The sequence below is a fragment of the Erinaceus europaeus genome, chromosome 18 (assembly GCF_950295315.1).
Source record: "Erinaceus europaeus chromosome 18, mEriEur2.1, whole genome shotgun sequence".
Classification (NCBI taxonomy): domain Eukaryota; kingdom Metazoa; phylum Chordata; class Mammalia; order Eulipotyphla; family Erinaceidae; genus Erinaceus; species Erinaceus europaeus.
This window is the reverse complement of record NC_080179.1, coordinates 16,317,383-16,338,759: the sequence shown is the minus strand read 5'-3', so window position 1 is coordinate 16,338,759 and position 21,377 is coordinate 16,317,383. Positions and strand designations below refer to the sequence as shown.

Below are 21,377 nucleotides of genomic sequence, written 5' to 3'. Positions count from 1 at the left end.
GGTTGATTCTGCCCAAAGCCGGAAAGCAAGAGCTGAAAAAAAAAGAAAGAAAGTCTTTGCTCTGAATGACTTTGTTCGAATGTAAACTAGAACTGATTCTTCCAGCTCCTCAGTGCTTATTAGCGGCTAGTCTTGCCCAAGTGGCTAGGGAAATACGGAATCACTGTTACTGTGATTTAAAAGGTGCAATCCTTTCCCCCTCCCCTTGGTGTATTAGCTGCTGTGACCTAGTCCTGGGGATGGGAGGTGAGGGATGAATTTGGAAATGTATTTTTTGTTCTCCGTCCCTTTAAAAATCTTTAAATGCCCGTGCTTGGGTTTAAGTTACTCTCCTAAATAAACTTACCCTTAATTCTCCATTCATTTACTTATTGGATAGAGACGAGGAGAGAGAGATTGAGAGGGGGAAAAGGAGATGGGGGGTGGGGAGAGAGAGATACCATAGTACTATTTAACCAATTATGAAACTTTCCCCTGCAGTGGGGGCCAGGGACTTGAACCTCGGTCCCTGTGATTGGTAATGTGTGTGCTCAGTGGGGTGGGCCATGCGCCAGCCCCTATTCTTAATTCTTCTAATGAATTCTCTCTGTTATCTCATTCTCTGTATCACATTAAAATAAAACAAGGACTGAGGAGACAGCATATGGTTATGCAAAAGACTTTCATGCCTGAGGCTCCTACTGCTCAGGTTCAGTCTCCAGCACCAGCATAAACCAGAGCTAAGCAGTGGTCAGTCTCTCCAACACCCCCCCTTTCATTAATAAATAAAAATATATAAACTACATTTAAAATTTTTCCTTAATGGGGGCTGGGTGGTAGTGCAGCGGGTTAAGCGCACATGGAGCAAATCCTAAGGATGCCGCTTAATAAGTGGCTTCATGGGAGTCGGGCTGTAGCGCAGCGGGTTAAGCGCAGGTGGCGCAAAGCACAAGGACCAGCATAAGGATCCCGGTTCGAACCCCGGCTCCCCACCTGCAGGGGAGTCGCTTCACAGGTGGTGAAGCAGGTCTGCAGGTGTCTGTCTTTCTCTCCCCCTCTTTGTCTCCCCCTCCTCTCTCCATTTCTCTTTGTCCTATCCAATAACGACAACATCAATAACTACAACAATAAAACAAGGGCAACAAAAGAGAATAAATAAATATTAAAAAAAATAATAAGTCACTTTATAAGTGGTGAAGCAGGTTTGCAGGTGTGTATTCTTCCCCCCCCCCTCATCCCCGCGTCTTCCCTTCATCTCTAGATTTCTCTCTGTCCTATCCAGCAGCAACAACAACAACCACAACAAGGGCAACAAAAATGGGGAAAATAGCCTCCAAGAGCAGTGGATTCGTAGTGCTGGCACTGAGCCCCAGTGATAACCCTGGAGGCAAAAAAAAAAAAAAAAAGATTCCTTAATATCCAAGAAATAAGAGAAAATCTTCCATATTCTAATGTATCATCAATTTTCATTTAGTTAATATTTATACTTCTGATAGAAATAATGTCAAATCTTTAAGACATCAACAAATCCATATTAACATTTTAGAACTTGAAAAAGTTAAACAAATTAGAAAATGGCATAGAAATGGCAGTTTGTCCATAATACTGTGGAATTGCTTAATAGACCACTACAAAGTCAAAGACATGTCAAGCCTTGAAAGTAGCTGTTTAAAAATAGGGTTGGGGGAGTGTTGGGAAAATAGCATAATGGTTATGCAAAATAACTTTCAGCTCTGAGATTCCTGAGCTTTCAGGTTCAATCTCCAGGATCACCTAAATCGAAACAGGGTGCTGTGGGTGGCCTGGGAGATGGCGTGGTAGATAGAACATTGGACTCTCAAGCAGGAGGTCCCAAGTCCAGTCCCTGGCAGCACATGTACCAGAGTGATGTCTGATTCTTTCTCTCTCTCCCCTCTATCTTTCTCATTAGTAAATACATAAAGTGTCTGTGGTAAAAGCAAAAAAAAGGGGGGGGCGGTAGGGGAGCTGGGGAGCTGGTAGGGGAGCGGAACAGTAGATGAGATGGCAGACTCTGAAGCATGAGATTCTGAGTTCAGTCGCCAGCATCCTGTGCGCCAGGGTGATGCTCTGGTTTTCTCTTTCTTTCATTAATTCATAATTAAATCTTTCATTAAAGATGGCTTACTCGTTTCATTAACTTATATGAAGAATTAAAGAGAACATACCACTCTGCAACGAATACAGATATGCTCCTAAAAACATAGACTTTCATTGTTGAGAATATCCCTCTATCACTTCCTTCTCCTCTTCTTCATCTTAAAAATATTTAACAAAAGAGGACCAAAGCATCATCAGTCTGGTACATGTGATAACTGGTGACTGAACTCAGGGCCTCATGCTTGAGGGTCCAACACTTTAATCTGCTGTGCCACCTTCCAAGTCACCAAAAATATTTCTTCTGGATGTTGCTCTATATAATATACATATATATGTATATATATATACTCCATATACTTTAAATATTTCAATTTTGAATGTCACAACTGCTGAATAAATACACACTGACACAAGCAGAAAAGTACATTTGAGGCCACTGTAAAATTTTATGTTCATTTTTTTAAAACTCAAAATTTTCAGGCTTGCTTTTCTATCGTTTATTAACTAGTCTGTAGCAAAAGATACAGATAAAGCTTATGTGTTAACCTGCATCTCAAACATTATTTCCAAATCAAAGTGTGGCTGAAATTGCTGAAAGGTTGTGGTGAGTAAAATTTGAGAATTAATGAACTGCAATTCAGAAATGGTATTTGGCAGGGCTGGGTGGTGGTGCACCTGGTTGAATGCACATACTACAATGTACAAGGGCCCAGGTTCGAACCCCTGGTCCCCACCTGCAGGGGGAAAGCTATGAGTGGTGAAGCAGGGCTGCAGGGGTCTCTCTTTCCCTACCTCCCCCTACCCTTTCGGTGTCTGGCTCTTTATCCAATAAATAAAGGTGAAAAAAAAAAAAGAAATGGTATCTGGCTTGAAAGTGAAAATGTAATTAATTGCCCTAGAGCTATTAACAAGTTTTTGGCCTATATGTGTATATGTAAGCTAACTTACTGTTTTTAAAAATGAATGGCTCGGGAGTCGGGCTGTAGCGCAGCGGGTTAAGCGCAGGTGGCGCAAAGCACAGGACCGGCATAAGGATCCCGGTTCGAACCCCGGCTCCCCACCTGCAGGGGAGTCGCTTCACAGGCGGTGAGGCAGGTCTGCAGGTGTCTATCTTTCTCTCCTCCTCTCTGTCTTCCCCTCCTCTCTCCATTTCTCTCTGTTCTATCCAACGACGACAACAACAACAATAACGACAACAATAAAACAACAAGGGCAACAAAAGGGAATAAATAAATAAAATAAATATAAAAAAAAATTAATGGCTCAAGAGACCCAAAAGGAGCAAACCTTTACATATGCATGTTGGCAGCTTTCTTTCTTTTTTAAAATTTTATTTTATCTTTATTTATTTAGATAGAGACAGCCAGAAATCGAGAGGGAAGGGGGTGATAGAGAGAGAGAGAGACAGAGAGACACCTGCAGCCCTGCTTCACCACTTGTGAAGCTTTCCCCCTGCAGGTGGGGGCCAGGGGCTCGAACTTAGGTCCTTGCGCACTGTAATATGTGCACTCAGCCAGGTGTGCCACCACTCAGCATTTTAAAGAATATTTTATTTATTTATAAATGTGAAGCATAGGAGGAGAGAGTAAGAAGCAGGCATCACTCTGGTACATGTGCTGCCGGCGACTGAACTCAGGACCTCTTGCTTGAGAGTCCGATGCTTTATTCACTGCGCCACTTCCCAGACCACTTTTTCTTTTTCTTTCTTTCTTTCTTTCTTTCTTTCTTTCTTTCTTTCTTTCTTTCTTTCTTTCTTTCTTTCTTTTTTAAGTTACAGAAAGTTTATTGGAATAAACAAGTCAAGAAACAGTCACCAGGGGCCAGGCGGTGGCACACCTGGTTAAGCCCACACACTACAGTGCACAAGAACCTGGGTTCAAGCCCCTAGTCCCCACCTGCAGAGGGAAAGCTTCACGAGTGAAGTAGAGCTGCCAGTGTCTCTCTTTCTCTCTCTCTCCCTCTCTATCTTCCTCTCCCCCCCTCAATTTCTCTCTGTTGCTATCCAATAGTAAATAAATAATTTTTTTTAAAAAGGAAGAAACAGCCACCAAGAGAAGGGTGAATAGTAAAAAGAAACCATCTGCCTCATAGGTGAGACAGGAGGAGGCCTGTCAGCAGAGCCAGAACCAACTGCCTCCACCTATACCTATCCAATTAAAATGGAATTGTCATCTCTACTTAGTTCCAGCAATACTGGAGCAGTAAGCCAACAGATCTCAGCAGCTCAGCTTACTGATGATAAATGTGATGGACAAAACGTGCTACCAACAGATCACAAACTATTAGGCTTTATTGAATATACTTACTAAAATGGTGCTTCTCACCATTCCCCAAAAGTCTAATGTGAGGGGGGGAAAAAAAAAAACAAAAAAAACTATACATATGGTGTCATCTTAAGAAGAAATTTGCATCAGTTATGGATGGTTTTATAAACAGTTATTTTTTAAAATTTAAAAAAAATATTTATTCCCTTTTGTTACCCTTACTTTAATGTTGTAGTTACTATTGTTGTTATTGTTGGATAGGACAGAGAGAAATGGAGAGGAGGCGAAGACACCTGCAGGCCTGCTTCACCGCCTGTGAAGGGACTCCCCTGCAGGTGGGGAGCTGGGGGCTAAAACCAGGATCCTTAAGCTGGTCCCTGTGCTTTGTGCCACGTGCACTTAACCCGCTACGCTACCACCCTGCTCCCAACAGTTATTTTCTATTCACTCATAAGAAGCTTTGAAATTCCCTTCTTCAGTTTTTTTAAATATTTTTAAAAAATATTTATTTCCCCTTTTGTTGCCCTTGTTTTCTTATTGTTGTAGTTATTATTGTTGTTGTTACTGATGTTGTTGTTGTTGGATAGGACAGAGAGAAATGGAGACAGGAGGGGAAAACAGAGAAGGGGAGAGAAAGACAGACACCTGCAGACCTGGCGGCTCGAACTGGGATCCTTACGCTGGTCCTTGCGCCTTGCTCCACGTGCGCTTAATTAACCTGCTGGGCGACCGCCGACTCCCTTCTTCAGTTTTTACTCATTAAACCGTTCTTCTCCAGTCTCCAGTCAAGTAGTTAATTGTCTATGAGGAGAAAGTCAAGTCTTTTTAGATGAGCAAAGACTCAGTAAGACAAATGGCACTCTGATCTGTTGTGAGAATGCAGACTTAGCTGATTTTCTAAAGAGACCATATATCTAAAGTGAGAGAAAATGAGATCAGGAATTAAAAACCAGGTGAAAAGCATGTAAAACCATTATATATGCATGTTAGCAAAGGGTCTCATTTAATTGATATTTTTCCAGATCTCCACTTGTTCCTTTACGGTAATGTTTCCATAAATGGAAAAAAAAAAATCAGTGTAGAGAAAAACCAATGTACACATTACTGTTTTTGGTTCTGATTCCATAAGCTGATTCACTATTTATCCATACAGTCATGAAATGCTTTTTAATTTTTTTCTCATTTCATTGCTCAACGTCCATTATCCAAAAATTTTATATAATCTTCTCTTTTACAATCCAGAACTATGGATGGGGGAGATAGCATAATGGTTATGCAGGGACTCTGATGCTTGAGGCTCCATGATCCTAGATTTAATCCCCTATACCACTATAAACCAGAGCAATGCTCTGTAGGGAAAAAAAAAAAATCCAGGAAACTGGCTGGAAGTTAGCTCACCTGGTAGGGGGCATACTTTGCCGTGGATGTGGCCCAAGGTGAAGCCCCAGTACTATGTATGAATGGCATCGTACCAGGGTAAGCTCCCATGCTGTGGTTTCTCTCTGTATAGTAAAAGGAAAAAAAAAAATTATCTGGAAGTAGTGTGTAAGACCATAGCAAACACACACACACACCCCAGTCTTACAAATGGATGGTGATGGTTGTACATTATGAATGTACTTAATATCCCTGAACTGTATATATACACTTGAAAATGATTAGGATGGCAACTTGTAGGAAAACTGGAGGTCTGGGGGGACAGCAAAATGGTTATGCGAATGAATTCATGCCTGAGGCTCTGAAGTCCTAGGTTCAATCCCCAGCACCACCTTAAGCCAGAGTTGAGCAGTGCTCTGGTCTCTCTCAATCTTACGAAAATAAATATATAAAACATTTAGGTACCGAGTGGTGGCACACCTGGTTGAGCACACGTTACAATGCACAAGGAACCAGGTTGGAGTGCCCAGGCCCCACCTGCAGGGGGAAAGCTTTGCAAGTGGTGAAACAGGGCTGCAGATATCTTTTTTTCCTCTCCCTCTATAAGTATTTTTAATTTTTTTCCTTTATTGGGGGATTAATATTTTACATTTTATAGTAAATACAATAGTTTGTACATGCAAAACATTTCTCAGTTTTCCACATAACAATACAACCCAGTAAGATTAAAAAAAAAAAAAACTTTAAAGAAAGAAAATTGAGAGTGGGAGGAGGAGGATCAGAAGTCCAGAAATGGAACTAATGTTGAAGACCCACGTCACTAATAGTAAAAAAAGAGGGACTAGGGACACAGCATAATGGTTCTGCAACAACTTTCATGCCTGAGGCTGAGGTCCCAGGTTTAATCCCCAGTACCACCATTATTGAGAGCTGAGCAGTCCTCTGATACTGGTAAAAAAAAAAAAAAAAAGAAAGAAGTTAAAAAATTCCAAAGTTCATCTTATAAATAAAGAAGTCTATGTATGCTATGATGGGTATTTGCTGAATTTTGTGTGCTCTTTAAATAATATGGTATCTCTGGATATTAGATTCCCCTTTCCCAGGGTTTGCGTTTTCTGGTTTGTTTTTTCCTGGTTATCAATTTGTTTTTGTTTTGTTTTGTTTTGTTAGACTACATCAAGGATCAGCTTGACATGTAAACATAGTAGTCTTCCCAGGTCTCTCCTGTCTCTGCCTTTCTTTGGATACTGTGACCAACTTTTTAATTTCTGCTTTATGTGCAGTTCCTCTGAATCTATTCATATGTAGACAAAGAACACTTCGCAATGTGATTTTATCACTGGACATCTCCATTTAAGTACTTATTGTCAACTCTTCTAGGACTCTCTTTTCTCTCTTTGAATTTTAGCTATGGAAATGTGCATGTTTACTGGTTTTATCTAGGCAGGTTTCTCTTCAGTTAAAACATGTATTTTGGGGCAGGGTGTTAGCGTACCTGGTTGAGCATGTTAGAGTACACAAGGACCCAAGTTCAAGCCCCCAGTCCCCAACTGCAGGGGGAAAGCTTCACAAGTGAAGCAATGCTATAGGTGTCTCTCTGTCTCTTTCCCTCTCTATCCCCCTTCCTCTCAATTTCTGGCTGTCTCTATCAAATAAAGATAATAAATTAAAAATGTCTACTGGGAGCAGTGCAATCATGCATGTGAGAGAGACCTTCCTTGCTGAGTCTTTAAATTAAAAAAAAAGTTTTTTAAAAAAATTTAATTCAAACAGCTAAGGATATTTGACAATGACATAATGCTGAGTCAACTATATTTAGAATGCTGTTCCTAAAGGTAGTTCGGATCTTCAGTTAGATTTAACATGGAGAAATCAAAACATCACTCTAATACAATGTAGTAGCAGTGACTGTAAAAGGAAACCTGGGCATGTGAGCCTGGTGTTCCACAGGTGAGCCCGTTACACAGTAGGACATGTTAATGCCTTGGAGGGTAAGCCAGATTATAGGTTTGACTATTAAATACATGGCTTTTAAGCTTTTTATTTTTCTTATTTTTAAAAATTATTTTTTATTTGTTGGCTAAATAGAAACAGAAACCAAGATGGTAGGGAGAAACCTGTGCTCAAACAGGTGTGCCACCACCCAGCCCTGACTTTTTTTTTAAAATTATCTTTATTGGATAGACAGCCAGAAATTGAGAGGGTAGGGGAGATAGCGAGAGAGACAGACACCTGCAGCACTGCTTCACCACTTGCAAAGCTTTCCCCCTGCAGGTGGAAACCAGGGGTTCAAACCTGGGTCCTTGAGCACTGTAACGTGCGCTCAACCAGGTGCGCCACCACCCGGCCCCCAGCCCTTTTTAAATTTCAGCTTGAAGGGGGGGGAGGGGAGAGCAGAAACATTAGTCTCATTCAGCAGTTTGTTGAACTTCTCTTGATGCCATCCATGTATGATGCTCTCTTGTGGTGCTAGTGGCTTGAATTAAGGTTACTGTGCATGGCTCAGTGCAAACTGTGGGATTAGGATTTGTATTTATTAATGAGAAAGAACCAGAGTATCGCTCTGTGAATTAAACTTGTGGGATCTCATGCTTGAGAATGGAATACTTTTATCCACTGCATTACCTCTAGGGTTATCTGTTTGGGAGGGTTTTTCTTTTCTCATTTTTTTTTTTTAAATCTGTATTTGTTGGATAGAGACTGTCAGAAATTGAGAGGGAAGGGGGTGATAGAGAGGGAGAGAGACATAGAGACACCTGTAGCACTGCTTCACCACTTGTGAAACTTCCCCCAGGTGGGGACCAGGGGCTCAATCAAGCCTGGGTCCTTACACACTGTAACATGTGCACTCAACAAGGTGTGCCACCACCTGGCCCCGGGAGGGTTTATTTTTTAAACATTTTATTTTGGATAGGGACAGTTGCGAGGGGACAGGTAAACACCTGCAGCACTGCTTCACTACTTACGACCCCCCCCCCCGGGTATTAAACCTAAGTTCTTGTATAATGTATTCACTCCGCCAGGTGTGCCACCACTGTCTCCCCTCTACCCCCCCCCCCCTTTTTAGATTAAGGCAGAAGCAATGAGAGGATCAGCTCAGCTCTGGTTTAAGGTGGTGTCAGGAATTGAAGCTGGGACCTCTGGTGCCCTCTACTGCAGCTTTAGAACAGACAAAACACCTTGTCAATATGGGTAATTCAGGGTCGGGAGGTAGCATAAAGGTTGGGGGGGGGGCTGGGTGGTAGCGCAGCAGGTCGTGCACATGGTGAGAAGTGCGAGGACCAGCCAGCATGAGGATCCTGGTTCTAGCTGCTGACTCTCCACCTGCGGGGGGCGGGGGGTGGTGTGTGTGTGTCACTTCACAGGCGTTGAAACAGGTCTATAGGTGTCTTCCCCCCCCCCCCCCCGTCTTCCCCTCTTTCAATTTCTGTCCTAACAGCAACAAAATGGAAAAAATGGCCTCCAAGAGCAGTGGATTCATAGTGAAGGCACTGAGCCCCAGCGATAACCCTGGAGACAAAAAAAAAAAAAAAAAAGACCCCAAACTTCAGTGACTGAGACTTGAACATTTTATGTCTAATTCCCCAGCATTACAATAAGCCAGAGCTAAGCAGTGCTCTGGTAAAAAACAAGTGAACATTAGCACCTATATTATCATGTTTTTAATTTAACTTAGTGAAAAGCATCATTATTAGGTTGTAAGCTCTTCCTGTTAGGTGTAGATCTGTTCCAATGACATACTTTCAATCTCAGAAACTTAACAGAAGTAAGAACACTGTATAGAGGGATGCACGTCAAGATCTCGATTCTGTCGTCCCCCCTCTATGCAAAAATAACCCCAGGTTACAGGCTTTCCCCTTATCTGAAAGAACATTCTTATTTAGTATATTACCTAAGGAGTGTCAAAGTGCTGCTGCCACTCAATTTCTCTCTCTCTCTATTATGGAGGTGGGGAAACCATGCTGCAAATCCCAAGGGATTTTTTCTCATCTGAGGGCATACCTATAGCGCCTAAGAACAGATCTTAGTACAGTAGTACTTCTCCCCCTGGGGGGGAAGCTTCAAGTGTGGTGAAGCAGTGCTGCAGGTCTTTTTCTTTGTATCCTCCTTCCCTCTAGATCCTATAATAAAAAATATTTTAAAAATGCAGTTCAGTGACATTCAGTACTTATAACTCCACCAGTAACTAGCTCTAGGATATTTTCCCCATCCTTAAGGATCCCAGTACCTGTAAGTGATACTCCAGTTTCCCATTTCTTTTCTGTCTCTATAGAATCGCCTGTTCTGGATATTTCAAATGGTTTTTCTATATAGTAGTATTCTCTCCTTTTAAATCATCTGATTAACAAACATCTAATATTAGAAACAAAATACTGTTAAGCCAACTATTTTCCTCAAGATTCAGTGCAAACATCTGTGTTTATCAGTGATAAGCACTGCTTTAGCAACTTTTCTCCTCAGAAATATTCGCTGACTTTCTTCAGATGGAGGAAGATACCATAGCATTGAAACAATCCTTAGTGTTGTGATAGTCAGGCTGACCAGGATTGCATTGCATGTCAAAGCAATCACGCTAGCTTTCTGGCTAATAACTTAATAACTTGCTTTTTAGTCGGTCTTATCCAACTAATAAACTAGGTACTAGTTTGAGTTTTGAAAAAAAAAAAAATCTACCACTCCTATTTAACAAGGTCTCAAAATTTTTTTTGTTTTTAATTTTCCTCTTATTTGATAGGACAGTGGAAGCTCCAACCCAGGTTCTTCAGCTAGGTAACATTTGTGCTCAAAAGGGTATGCTACTGCTTGGCCCCCAAGTTCTCAATTCTTAAAAAGCTGGATGATTTATTTTTACAACAAATTGTCTAAGACTAGCCAAGTCCTGGAAGATGACTCCTAAGAATTACAATTCGCATTAGCCCTTAAAAACACAAAACAACTTGAGTAATTAATGATGTTGGTTTAATTAATCATAGAAGCACCTAGATGTCTCTTCTTCATGAATAAACAAAATCCCCGTAAATTATACTGTGCAGAACACTAGAGAATTCCCATTAAAAAATCACACTAGGAACTTTTCCATCAGTAGGGCAATCGCGTTCACCTGAATGCACATTTTTTTTTTTATGATGACCTAGTATTAGGTAAGTACAAATCACAGCAAAAATTAAAGTTTTTGTCTTTAATGAAATGACTTTGGAAATAACATACATTTCCATGACACCCATACTACGCTTTTCGTAGTCACAGTTAAGATACACAGAATTATATCCGTAATTAATATGAATGCCAACAGATCAAGCAGTAATTTGTTACATGGCAAACAAAATCAAGAAAGCAACCATCAAACAAAAAAGACCCATAGCTTCAGACAAGGCAAATCCCAGGATAGCGTATGAGAACAGTTGCTGCTTCAGCGATGGGTTTCTAGAAGAGACAACACAGATAAATGTTACTAGGAAATACTGTTTGAATCTCGACAGCCTGGTGAATGTCAAAGAAACAGGTCACTCACTCCACGTGCTTGTACCAGGAGGGTATCTGTACAGATCTTTTGCTTTTGAAAACCCACCCTCCGGAGCCCTAGTCAAATGGGGAAAAGGATATTGCTCTGTGATGGATGGCTGCCCCTTACGAGGAAGGCCTCTACAGTTTCGGCTGGGGAGATTATGTTAGGACAAAAGTGCAGGACCTGCCACAGGTGTCACCTTCAATCCCTGGCACTGATGACCTCTCATAACAAAATCTTAAAATAGAAATTGACCTCTTAAAAGAACAGAGAGATTATTTTCTCAGTATAACTCAATTAATTGAAGAGTGTAGACACTGAAGTCAAATTGAGTTAAAATTTATTTTCTAACACACTAGCTATGACCTCGATAAACTGTGAAACTTGTTCCCCTAAGTCCATAAGTTAGCCACCGTGTATTTCTTTTCCTTTCCTATTTTATTTATTTATTTAACCACAGCACTGCTCAGCTCTGGTTTACAGTGATGGGGGTGGCTGACCCTGGGACTTTATAGAGTCTGGCCTGCAAGTCTTTTGCATAACCAGATGCTGTCTCTCCCCTCCCCACACCAGAGTATATTTCTAAGTGTTGTGAGGATCCAGTGATGAAATATCTGCAAAGATCTCAAAACACAATGTAAGAAGAGACACTTACTACAAAGTAATTATCATTTTACTTGCTCAAGTTCCCAACTTTTGTTTTTCAGGATGTTTTCTCTTAAGAGAGGCGAGAGCTCTGTTGTGGCATGTGGAGTGCTGTAGAACAACCCTGTGCTTCATGCATGTTAAGTCTCCAGCTAGCTGCTAAGGCATCTCCCCAGGCAGTCTCCAGCTATTTCAGACATGCTCTTAAACTAATTTGGCACAGGCATTACCTGGCATAGCCAATGATAAGGCTGCCAAAGACTGTTCCAATACCAGCACCAGAACCAGCCACTCCTACTGTCGCAGCACCTGCACCAATAAATTTGGCAGCAGTATCAATGTCTCTGCTGATTGCACTGGTCTGAAACTCCCTTCGGATTAGCTGAGACACACCATTCTGGGCCCCATTAAATACTGAAGAACCCTAGAGAACAAGAAATAAAGGCAAAGGTCAACTTGGTAATCACAGATAGCAAATTACCGTGCTGTCAAAACAATAAGTATTTGAGTATGAATGAGGCAAGGCATAAAATAAATGTCAAGGCCTTAAATAATTCTGATTGCAGAAGGTGGGTAACAGTACCCCTATCTTATAAAGCATTGAAAACTAAACATTGTATGTGAATATGCCTTTGATTTGTGTAGGATTTTTCAATAATTGTAGCTATAGTGTTAAATAGCAATTTTTTTCTTTCACTTAAATAGACTTAGTGGTGCGACTTAATTTCTATGATTACTGCCATTACCTCTCCAGTCCTAGTCTCTGGTCGGTATAACGCTGATGCAGAAAGTGGTCTGTAGGCAACTCTGGATCCAGCCCGGATCTAGTAATGTAAAATAATGATAATTAAAATGCAGTTGTGAAAAATACAGATAATGCTTCAAAAGCTTTCTTGCACCCATAAATTCTAAAAAAGCAGCAAAAATGAATCAAAATTCACGATTTTAAAAAATATTCACTCTTCATTTTGGCTGTCTGGCCATTTAATCATTTAAGACATTATTCAGTTCTAAAAGTTAAAAAGTAAAGCTTGCTGCATCAACTGTTTGAATACTCAACAAAAATTCTGAACACAGCCAGTTGGTTATATGAGCTGCCACCATTTCCAAGACATTCCTATATGTCCACCAACCACAAAAATCAAAAAAGCAGATGAGAAGCAGTTTTACATTCCGGCCAGAACCATCGGTGAAACACTGCGACCCAAAGGACAGATTGCAGCCCAGCTTGTCTGCCCTTGAGTGTCCACTCAACTAAGGTCACGGAAAATGTGCTCAGAAACTAGAGCTCGGATTCTCCTAGCTTTTCACTTGACTTAAAACCTCCCAAATGGTTTTATAAAAGCTTCTTGTCCGGGAGGATGAAAAAGACTTCAGGCCCCTCCGCCACCTTCCTCCGCCCACACGGGGAGAGGCAAAGTCCCTCCCTCGGCAGCAGCCAGTTTGACCTACACACAGGCTGCCGCGCGCACAACTAGGCCTCGGGGACCCCCAGGCCCCCCACTCGGCGCCCCAGGCTTCTCCTGGGCCGCGATCCATCCGAGTGACCGAGGAGCCGAGGACGAGGGGGGCCCAGGGGCCGGGGTGCCCTGCAGCGAGTGAGGCCTGACAGCAGCTGCCCACCGCCCAGCGCAGGGAAGATGAGATAAATGCTCCAGGATTGGGGGCAGGAAAAAAACAGGAGCATTAGGACACAGATCCCAGGGGTGAGGCGTGACCTGTCCATGGCCGCTGGGCGCCCCCATTCAATTACAGGGACGCTGCAGGCCAAGCGGTCAGGCCCGCGGTCCCCCGGGCCCTGCCGGGGCCACGCACCAGAGCCGCCGGGGTGCAGGCGAGCTTGGCGCACGCGAACATCTTAGTCTTCGGGCTGGAGGTCGTGGGTGGCAGGCGACGTGGGATCCTCTCCCGCTTCCTCTCTGCGGAGGCAAAAGAGGCTTAAGGTCAAGGGCTCTCCGGGGGCCTGTGCTTCCCAACCAGGTCCTCCGGGTCCCCGTGGACGCCGTCAGGCCGGGCCCGGCGCCCAGCGCGGCGACAGTAGAATGAATGGGTCCCTCCTGGGCGCTGCTCCGCCCCGGCCCGGCCCGGCTCCCAGCCCTGCGCTTACCTTGCCCGGAGGTGGCGGCAGCGGCGGCAGAGGTCGAAAGAGTGGAGCTGGGCGCGCAGGCGCAGTGAGGCTCTTATGGGCGCCGCGACACCCGGATGGAGAAGGCGGGGAATTGGGTGCAGCCGGGAAGACGCTCAAGGTCACTTTGTAAGAACTTTATTGGTAACAGGTTGGGAAGGACAGTGACATCCACGTGGGGAGGAACTGGAGGGCCAAGAGTCATAAAGGCGAGGAAAAGGAATAGGAAAAGGAAAAGGAATAGGAAAAGGAAAAGGAATAGGAAAAGGAAAAGGAAAAGGAAAAGGAATAGGAATAGGAAAAAGAAAAGGAATAGGAAAAGGAATAGGAATAGGAAAAGGAAATGAAAGAAAGAAAGAAATGGTAGACTGACTGACTAGTCTTGGTAAGAGAGAACTGAACAAGGTTGTTTCGCCTTTGCTCTGATCTGACTGGAGGATAATGAGACATTTTTCTTTTTATTTGAAAGCTTCTCCTAAGATTTGGTCTTTTTACCACTTAGTACTTCTCTTTACTGAATGGGGTCCCCTTTCTGTTCATTCTCCCTCTCTGGGAAGTTGAAAAGGGTTTCATTCATTCACCGCTTGACAGGAGTTAGAATCCCCAGTAAAATGAGTACGTTTATTAAAAAAAAAATAAAGAAATAAAAATCTAGAAAAGAGGTTCCAGAAGTATGTATAATATTTAGGATGGAAGAGAATTTAACCTAGAAGTACTGGGACAAGGCAGTTATCAAATGAATAGATAATATGTCCAAGAACTTTGTGTGACGTTGAGTACAAAGTCGCCTTCCTCCACTTTTCTTTTTCCTTCCTTCCTATTCTCCCCTTCCTTTCCCTTCTCTTTTCTTCCCCCCTATTCTTTCTTTTTACCAGAACACTGTTCCTTCTCTCTGGCTTATGGTGGTGCTGGGGATTGAACCTATGACTTCAGAGTCACAGGCATGCAAGTCTTTTGCATAACCACTATGTTATCTCCCTGGTCCCAGAGTAGCTCTCTTTAATTTTTTTTTTAAATATTTATTTATTTATTTTTTTATTCCCTTTTGTTGCCCTTGTTTTTTTTTTTTTTTTATTGTTGTCGTTGTTAGGTAGGACAGAGAGAAATGAAGAGGGGGGGGGGAAGACAGAGAGGGGGAGAGAAAGATAGCTTCACCGCCTGTGAGGCGACTCCCCTGCAGGTGGGGAGCCGGAGGGCTCGAACCGGGATCCTTACGCCGGTCCTTGTGCTTCTCACCACGTGCGCTTAACCTGCTGCGCTACCGCCTGACTCCCTAATTTTTTTTTATTATTGTTATTGGGCAAAGAGAAATAGAGAGGGTAAAGGAAAGTAGAGAGGGAGAAAGGAGGAGAGAGACACCCACAGCACCGCTTCACTGCTGGTGAAGCTTCCACCCTGCAGGTGGGGTCCATAGGTTGGAATGCGGTACCTTGAGCATGGTAACATGGGAGTTCAACTGGGTACAGCATTGCTAGGCCCACAAAGTTACCTCTTGATAAAATGAGGATGATCAGTTTTTCTCCCAGCTCTACGACTGAAAGAATTAAGAGATTGTTTTGTATTTTAAGTAGGACCTGGGGCTAAAGGAAGCCTGAGTAGTGGCCCAGTGGGTTAAGCACACATGGCGCAAAGTGCCAGGACCGGCGTAAGGATCCTGGTTTGAGTCCCTGGCTCCCCATCTGCAGGGAAGTCGCTTCACAGGCGGTAAAGCAGGTCTGCAGGTGTCTGTCTTTCTGTCCCCCTCTCTGTCTTCCCCTCCTCTCTCCATTTCTCTCTGTCCTATCCAACAACAGCAATGACAGCAGTAATAATAACTACGATAAACAATAAGGGCATCAAAAAGGGGAAACAATGACCTCCAGGAGCAGTGGATTCGTAGTGCAGGCACCAAGCCCCAACAATAACCCTGGAGACAAAAAAAAAAAAAAAAAGAGTGAGCTACCCAGTTCCCTCACAGTCTGGAATGGTCAGTGGCATGTGGGTTGAAGTTATTTGGCAGTAACTTTAAGAATGCTTAAGAAGGGATAGACACAACTGGCTCATTTCTATTTTCTTTTTAAAAAATTTTTTCATATTTACTTATTTATTCCCTTTTGTTGCCCTTGTTGTTTTATTGTTGTAATTATTATTTTTGTCATTGTTGTTGGATAGGACAGAAAGAAATGGAGAGAGGAGGGGAAGACAGAGAGGAGGAGCAAAAGACAGACACCTGCAGACCTGCTTCATCGCCTGTCAAGGGACTCCCCTGCAGGTGGGGAGCCTGGGCTCCAACCGGGATCCTTACTCCAGTCCCTGCGCTTTGCGCCACCTGTGCTTAAACCACTGCGCTACAGACTGACTCCCAATTTCTGTTTTCTTCCCTGGAATATTGGTCCATTGTCTGGAGGTGTAATAGCAATCTTGCGACCATTAGCACAGAAGGCACACATTAAACACGAAGCTGGAGACCAGGAGTCCAGTGCCCCCGACTCCATGCTCAAGGCCCCTGATTTGAGCCCTGGTACCACATGGGAAAATCACGGATGGCACCAAGGGAAGCTCCATGGATGGTGGAGCAGTAGTGCTGTGGTGTCTCTCCCTCTCTCCTTGTCTCTTCCTTTCTGTCTCTGTCAGAAATAGAAATATTGACAAAAAAACGATGTGGTGATCCAGGAGGTGACGCAGTGATAAAGCTTTGGACTCTCAAGCATGAGGTCCTGAGTTCGATCCCTGGCAGCACATGTGCCAGAGTGATGTCTGGTTCTCTCTCTCTCCTCCTGTCTTTCTCATAAATAAAGAAATAAAATCTTAAAAAAAAAAAGCAGTGGAGCTGTGTAAGTGTGAGGTCCCAGTGGCCTCTCCCACATACCCTCCCTGTCCACAACTCCACACACAAGGAACCTGAGTTCTTTTGGGTAGGAATAACTATAAAAACCTTTACCTACTTGTGGACTACATGTTTAAGAGAGAAAATAAATGTATATTTGGCTAAATCCCTAAGGTCAGTTTCTGATATATTTGACTAAACACAGCCTAAATGGACAGTTAAGTCTATCAATTTACATCTCTGAAGCTGTTTGGGTTTTGGGTTGTGATTACAGCAGAAATGGCCTTTCAGTCACAGAATTTACATTAACCCACACCTGTTTTTTTTGGGGGGGGTATTCAGGGTTATCGCTGGGGTCCTGTGTCCGCACTACGAATCCACTGCTCCTGGTGGCCAGTTTTTCCATTTTCTTGGATAGGAGAGAGAAATTGAGAGGGGAGAGGAGGTAGAGAGGGAGAGAGAAATAGAGACACCTGCAGACCTGTTTCACTGCTTGTGACGCGTCCCCCTGCAGGTTGGGAGTGGAGGCTCGAACCCAGGTCCTCGGGTTGTGGAGGTCTTTGTGCTTAGTACTGTGTGTGCTTAAGTGTGCCTCTCCCAAATTTGTTATTCTTGTCCTTATTCAAGAGTATGTCTGCTAGAGTCCAGCCAGGAGACAAAAACCATCTTAGTAATATAAATAAGGAATATGTCATATAAGGCTAGAGTGCATACTGCGATAGACAGAGGTACCAAGTGTAGGAATAGCTACCACCACTGATGGAGTTAACAGCAGAGAGGAACTTAGACATATATAGGAGAGGAGTTGTCATGGGAACTTGCCGTCTATTCATGATAAAGAGACTTGCTAGAGGCATGGCCACAAGTGAACCACTGAGCCATGGAGGCCACTGAGGTGAATACAACCAGGCCTCTCCTGCAAATCTGTTTATTGCACCAGAGGAAAATGTACTGTACTCGGCTGAGGAGATGGTGTAACAGTTGTGCAAAACGACTTTAGGCATCAAAGACGTCAGGTTCTGTCTCCAGAAACTCCATAAGCTAGAGTTAAGCAGGTCTCCGGTTTAAAAAAGAAAGAGAGAGGGAGTCGGGTGGTGCTGCAGCGGGTTAAGCACATGTGGTGCAAAGCACAAGGACTGGCGTAAGGATCCTGGTTCGAGCCTCCGGGTCCCCACCTCCAGGGCAGTCACTTCACAAATGGTGAAGCAGGTCTGCTGGTGTCTATCTTTCTCTCTCCCTCTCTGTCTTCCCCTCCTCTCTCCATTTCTCTCTGTCCTATCCAACAATGACGACATCAATAACAACAACAATAACTACAACAACAATTCTACTTCTAGCATTTGCCCTTCTTCCGTAGCCAGTCAACAGCGTCAGGTTGAGCCTGATGTAAAGTTTCGAGACCTCCTTTGAATCTGGAGAGGTGGCAGTCGTTGACTATGTGGGTCATAGTCTGTCTGTAGCCGCAGGGGCAGTTCGGGTCGTCTCTGGCTCCCCAGCGATGGAACATAGCGGCGCACCGGCCATGGCCTGTTCGATAGCGATTGAGGAGGGCCCAGTCATAACGTGCTAGGTCAAAGCCGGGTTGACGCTCGCAGGGGTCTGTGATGAGGTGTTTGTTCTTTACCTCAGCTGACTGCCAACTCTGTTTCCAACAACAACAACAATAAAAAACAAGGGCAACAAAAGGGAAAATAAATAAATATAAAAACATTTTAAAAAGAGAAAAAGAGAGAAACACGAGCGAGCCCTGTCCTTGTGTTCTTGCCTCACAGTGTCTTTCTATCGCCCTCTATTGGTGAAGCTTCATCATTTGCCATTTGCCAAAGCAGAAATACCTCGAAATAACCTCTAGAACGATGGCTTTGTGGAGAAGGAGCCACAAATGAATAACTGGCACAGATGGAGAGATTCTCCAGAATAGGGGCCTAAGTCATAGTTATGTCTTTCATAACACTTAGCATCCTGTTAAGTGAAGCAATCACGCAGTAAAGGTTTACTTGATAATAAACAGGTGTTTAGTATGTGCAAAGTAATTTGTTATATACTTTATTGTTATTCTTTTGCAGCCAAGATTTTAGTCTATTTGGACAAAATAGAATAGTACCTAGAATTAATTTTTCTCGTACTGCAAAATTCAAACACAGAATAGAAGGAACGTTTTATGTGGTCTGGGTTTATTGAAATATTTTTGTGGTCTCTGAAGGATTCTGTTTATGCTGGCATGTGCTTAAAGAATGTTTTAGAAAGAAAAACCTTAAGGTCCCTTCTTGATACATTCTATGATATAATAATAATAATAACAGAATTCTGTTTGTAGTATAATATTGGTGAAAATGGGAAGATGACTCATAAAAATAAATAAATTAAAAAGTTGGGTGGAGGTAGATAGCATAATTGTTATGCAAAGAGGCTTTCATGCCTGAGGCTCTGAAGTCCTAGGTTCAATCCCTCACACTACCATAAACCAGAGCTGAACAGTGCTCTAGTTAAAAAAAAAAAAAATTAGGGTAAAATTAAACAGTCTGAGTAGGTGGCTGTGTTGTAGAGCCCAGGCTTATGTGTGTGTGATCCTGAGCTCAGTTCCCAGCACCTCATATACAGGAGTGACTCTCAGTGATTCTCTCTGTGTGTCTTTCTCTCTCTCTCTCTCCCTCCCCACTCCCTCCTTCTTTGTCTTTTTTTCCAGTGTGCTAGGGATTTTCCATCTGCACAATTCCACTGATCTCACTGTTTTTTTTTTTTTTCCCTCCAGGGTTATTGCTGGACTCGGTGCCTGCACCATGAATCCACCGCTCCTGGAGGCCATTTTTCCCCCTTTTTTTTGTTGCCCTAGTTGTTGCAGCCTCGTTGCGGTTATTATTGCCATTGTTGATGTTGCTTTGTTGTTGGATAGGACAGAGAGAAATGGAGAGAGGAGGGGAAGACAGAGAAGGGGAGAGAAAGATAGACACCTGCAGACCTGCTTCACCGCCTGTGAAGCGACTCCCCTGCAGGTGGGGAGCCGGGGGCTCGAACCGGGATCCTTACGCCGGTCCCTGCGCTTTGCGCCACGTGCGCTTAACCCACTGCGCCACCGCCCGACTCCCTTTTTTTTACTTTTTAATTAAAAGCAGAGAGGCAGGCTGATCGAGAGACCACATCTCCTGTCATGCATGGTGCTCACATGCTGTGCTGGGGCTGGAACCGGAGTCCTTGCACATGATAAAATATGTACTTTACTGGGTGATCTGGGTCCCCTCAGATATCTTTTAGGGTAATCAGTTGCAAGAATAAGCCCTTATTTTCCAATAAATTAAATACACAATAAATTAAATACACCTATATTCAGTAGATCCAAATAATCAATTTATAGTTCAGACAAAAATTTCCTAACACTAACAAAATAGTTGCCAGAACTACTGCTTATCAAAAATTCCTGCTACTCTTACCCCAATAAGGTATTTAAGGATAAAATTCTGGCTTAAGAGCTCTATGATAATGACCGTCTCACATCAGTGTAGGGAATAGTAGGGTTTCCATCTGGTACAAGTCCACTATATTAGTAAAGCTTCTTTCTTTCTCTTTTTTTCTTCCTTTCTTTCTACTTGTGTGTTGTTGTAGTTCCATGGAGAAATAATATGGTTACACAGCATGAATCATTCTTTCTTTGGTCACCTTTTACATCACTAATGTTGGTAATTATTCCTTTTTTTACTAAAAAAAAAATTATTATCTTTATTTGTTGGCTAGAGATAGCCAGAAATTGAGAGGGTAGGGGCAGATAGATAGAGTTATAGATAGATAGATAGATAGATGGATGGTTGGATGAGAGACCTGCAGCACGGATTCACTGCTTGTAAAGCTTTCCTCCTGCAGGTGGAGGCCAGGGTCTCAAACCGGTGTCCTTGCACATTGTGATATGTGCTCAACCAGGTGCGCCACCACCTGGCCCTGTCAAGTATTTTTTTAGTTTAAATTGATAATCTCAAAACTTTTCCTTATTCATTTTGCCTGTCTAAGAATTTCTAGCCTATGGACTTTGACACTTAGGTTAGTTTCTTGTTTCATGTGCCCCAGCCAGGAAGCTGCTTTAAAGCAGCAATAGCGATGTAGTAAATTTAAGGGAAGCATGACTTTCAGAGGCGTGACTTTTCAGAAGGGTTTACATCGCCTGCAGAGTCTCTAAGTAGAGAGCGCAAGGCTCATTTAAGCTTTAGGATTAAATTGGAGAACTTGCTGAAACTGCCTTTCTTGATTTGAAACAGATGAGTGTGAAAGCAAAAAGTGCACATTTTAAGTGTAAAATCTTGTATTTGAACTTTAGGTAAAAGACACAGACCAACACCTAGAAAAGCAAAGAAAAGTTTATGGTAGATAAAAGTTCCTATTCCCTCATTGTGATGAGAATATTTCTGCTTGGAAAGCCACACCTGGAAATGCACTTAAAGTTTTCAATTAATTTAATTAATTAATTTACTTATTTATGAAAGAAATAGTAGGAGAGAAGAGTAGTAAGTAAACTAATTAATTAAATTAATTGAAAACTTTAAGTGCATTTCCAGTGCAGGATATTGAACC

The 21,377-nt window shown here is 42.8% G+C and overlaps 1 protein-coding gene across 1 annotated transcript; it reads right to left on the bottom strand.

The window, feature by feature from the left end:
• Nucleotides 1-10,902: 10,902 nt before the first annotated feature.
• On the bottom strand, nt 10,903-14,140 carry ATP5MC3 (ATP synthase membrane subunit c locus 3). Its single transcript, XM_007524682.3, has 5 exons — nt 13,997-14,140; nt 13,705-13,808; nt 12,636-12,713; nt 12,120-12,313; nt 10,903-11,162 (listed from the first exon to the last, which is right to left on the bottom strand). The coding sequence occupies exons 2-5, from the start codon at nt 13,744-13,746 to the stop codon at nt 11,048-11,050; spliced, it is 429 nt and encodes a 142-aa protein (XP_007524744.1). The 5' UTR covers nt 13,747-13,808; nt 13,997-14,140; the 3' UTR covers nt 10,903-11,047.
• Between the last annotated feature and the right edge of the window lie 7,237 nt (nt 14,141-21,377).

What these genes read in the sequence shown, in the direction of transcription:
- ATP5MC3 (XM_007524682.3), bottom strand. Translation starts at nt 13,746, where the DNA reads ATGTTCGCGTGCGCCAAGCTCGCCTGCACCCCGGCGGCTCTG. An exon ending in CCTGCACCCCGGCGGCTCTG is followed by an intron (nt 12,714 to 13,704) that starts GTGCGTGGCCCC and finishes TTACATTACTAG; the next exon opens with ATCCGGGCTGGATCCAGAGT. An exon ending in CAGAGACTAGGACTGGAGAG is followed by an intron (nt 12,314 to 12,635) that starts GTAATGGCAGTA and finishes CTTGTTCTCTAG; the next exon opens with GGTTCTTCAGTATTTAATGG.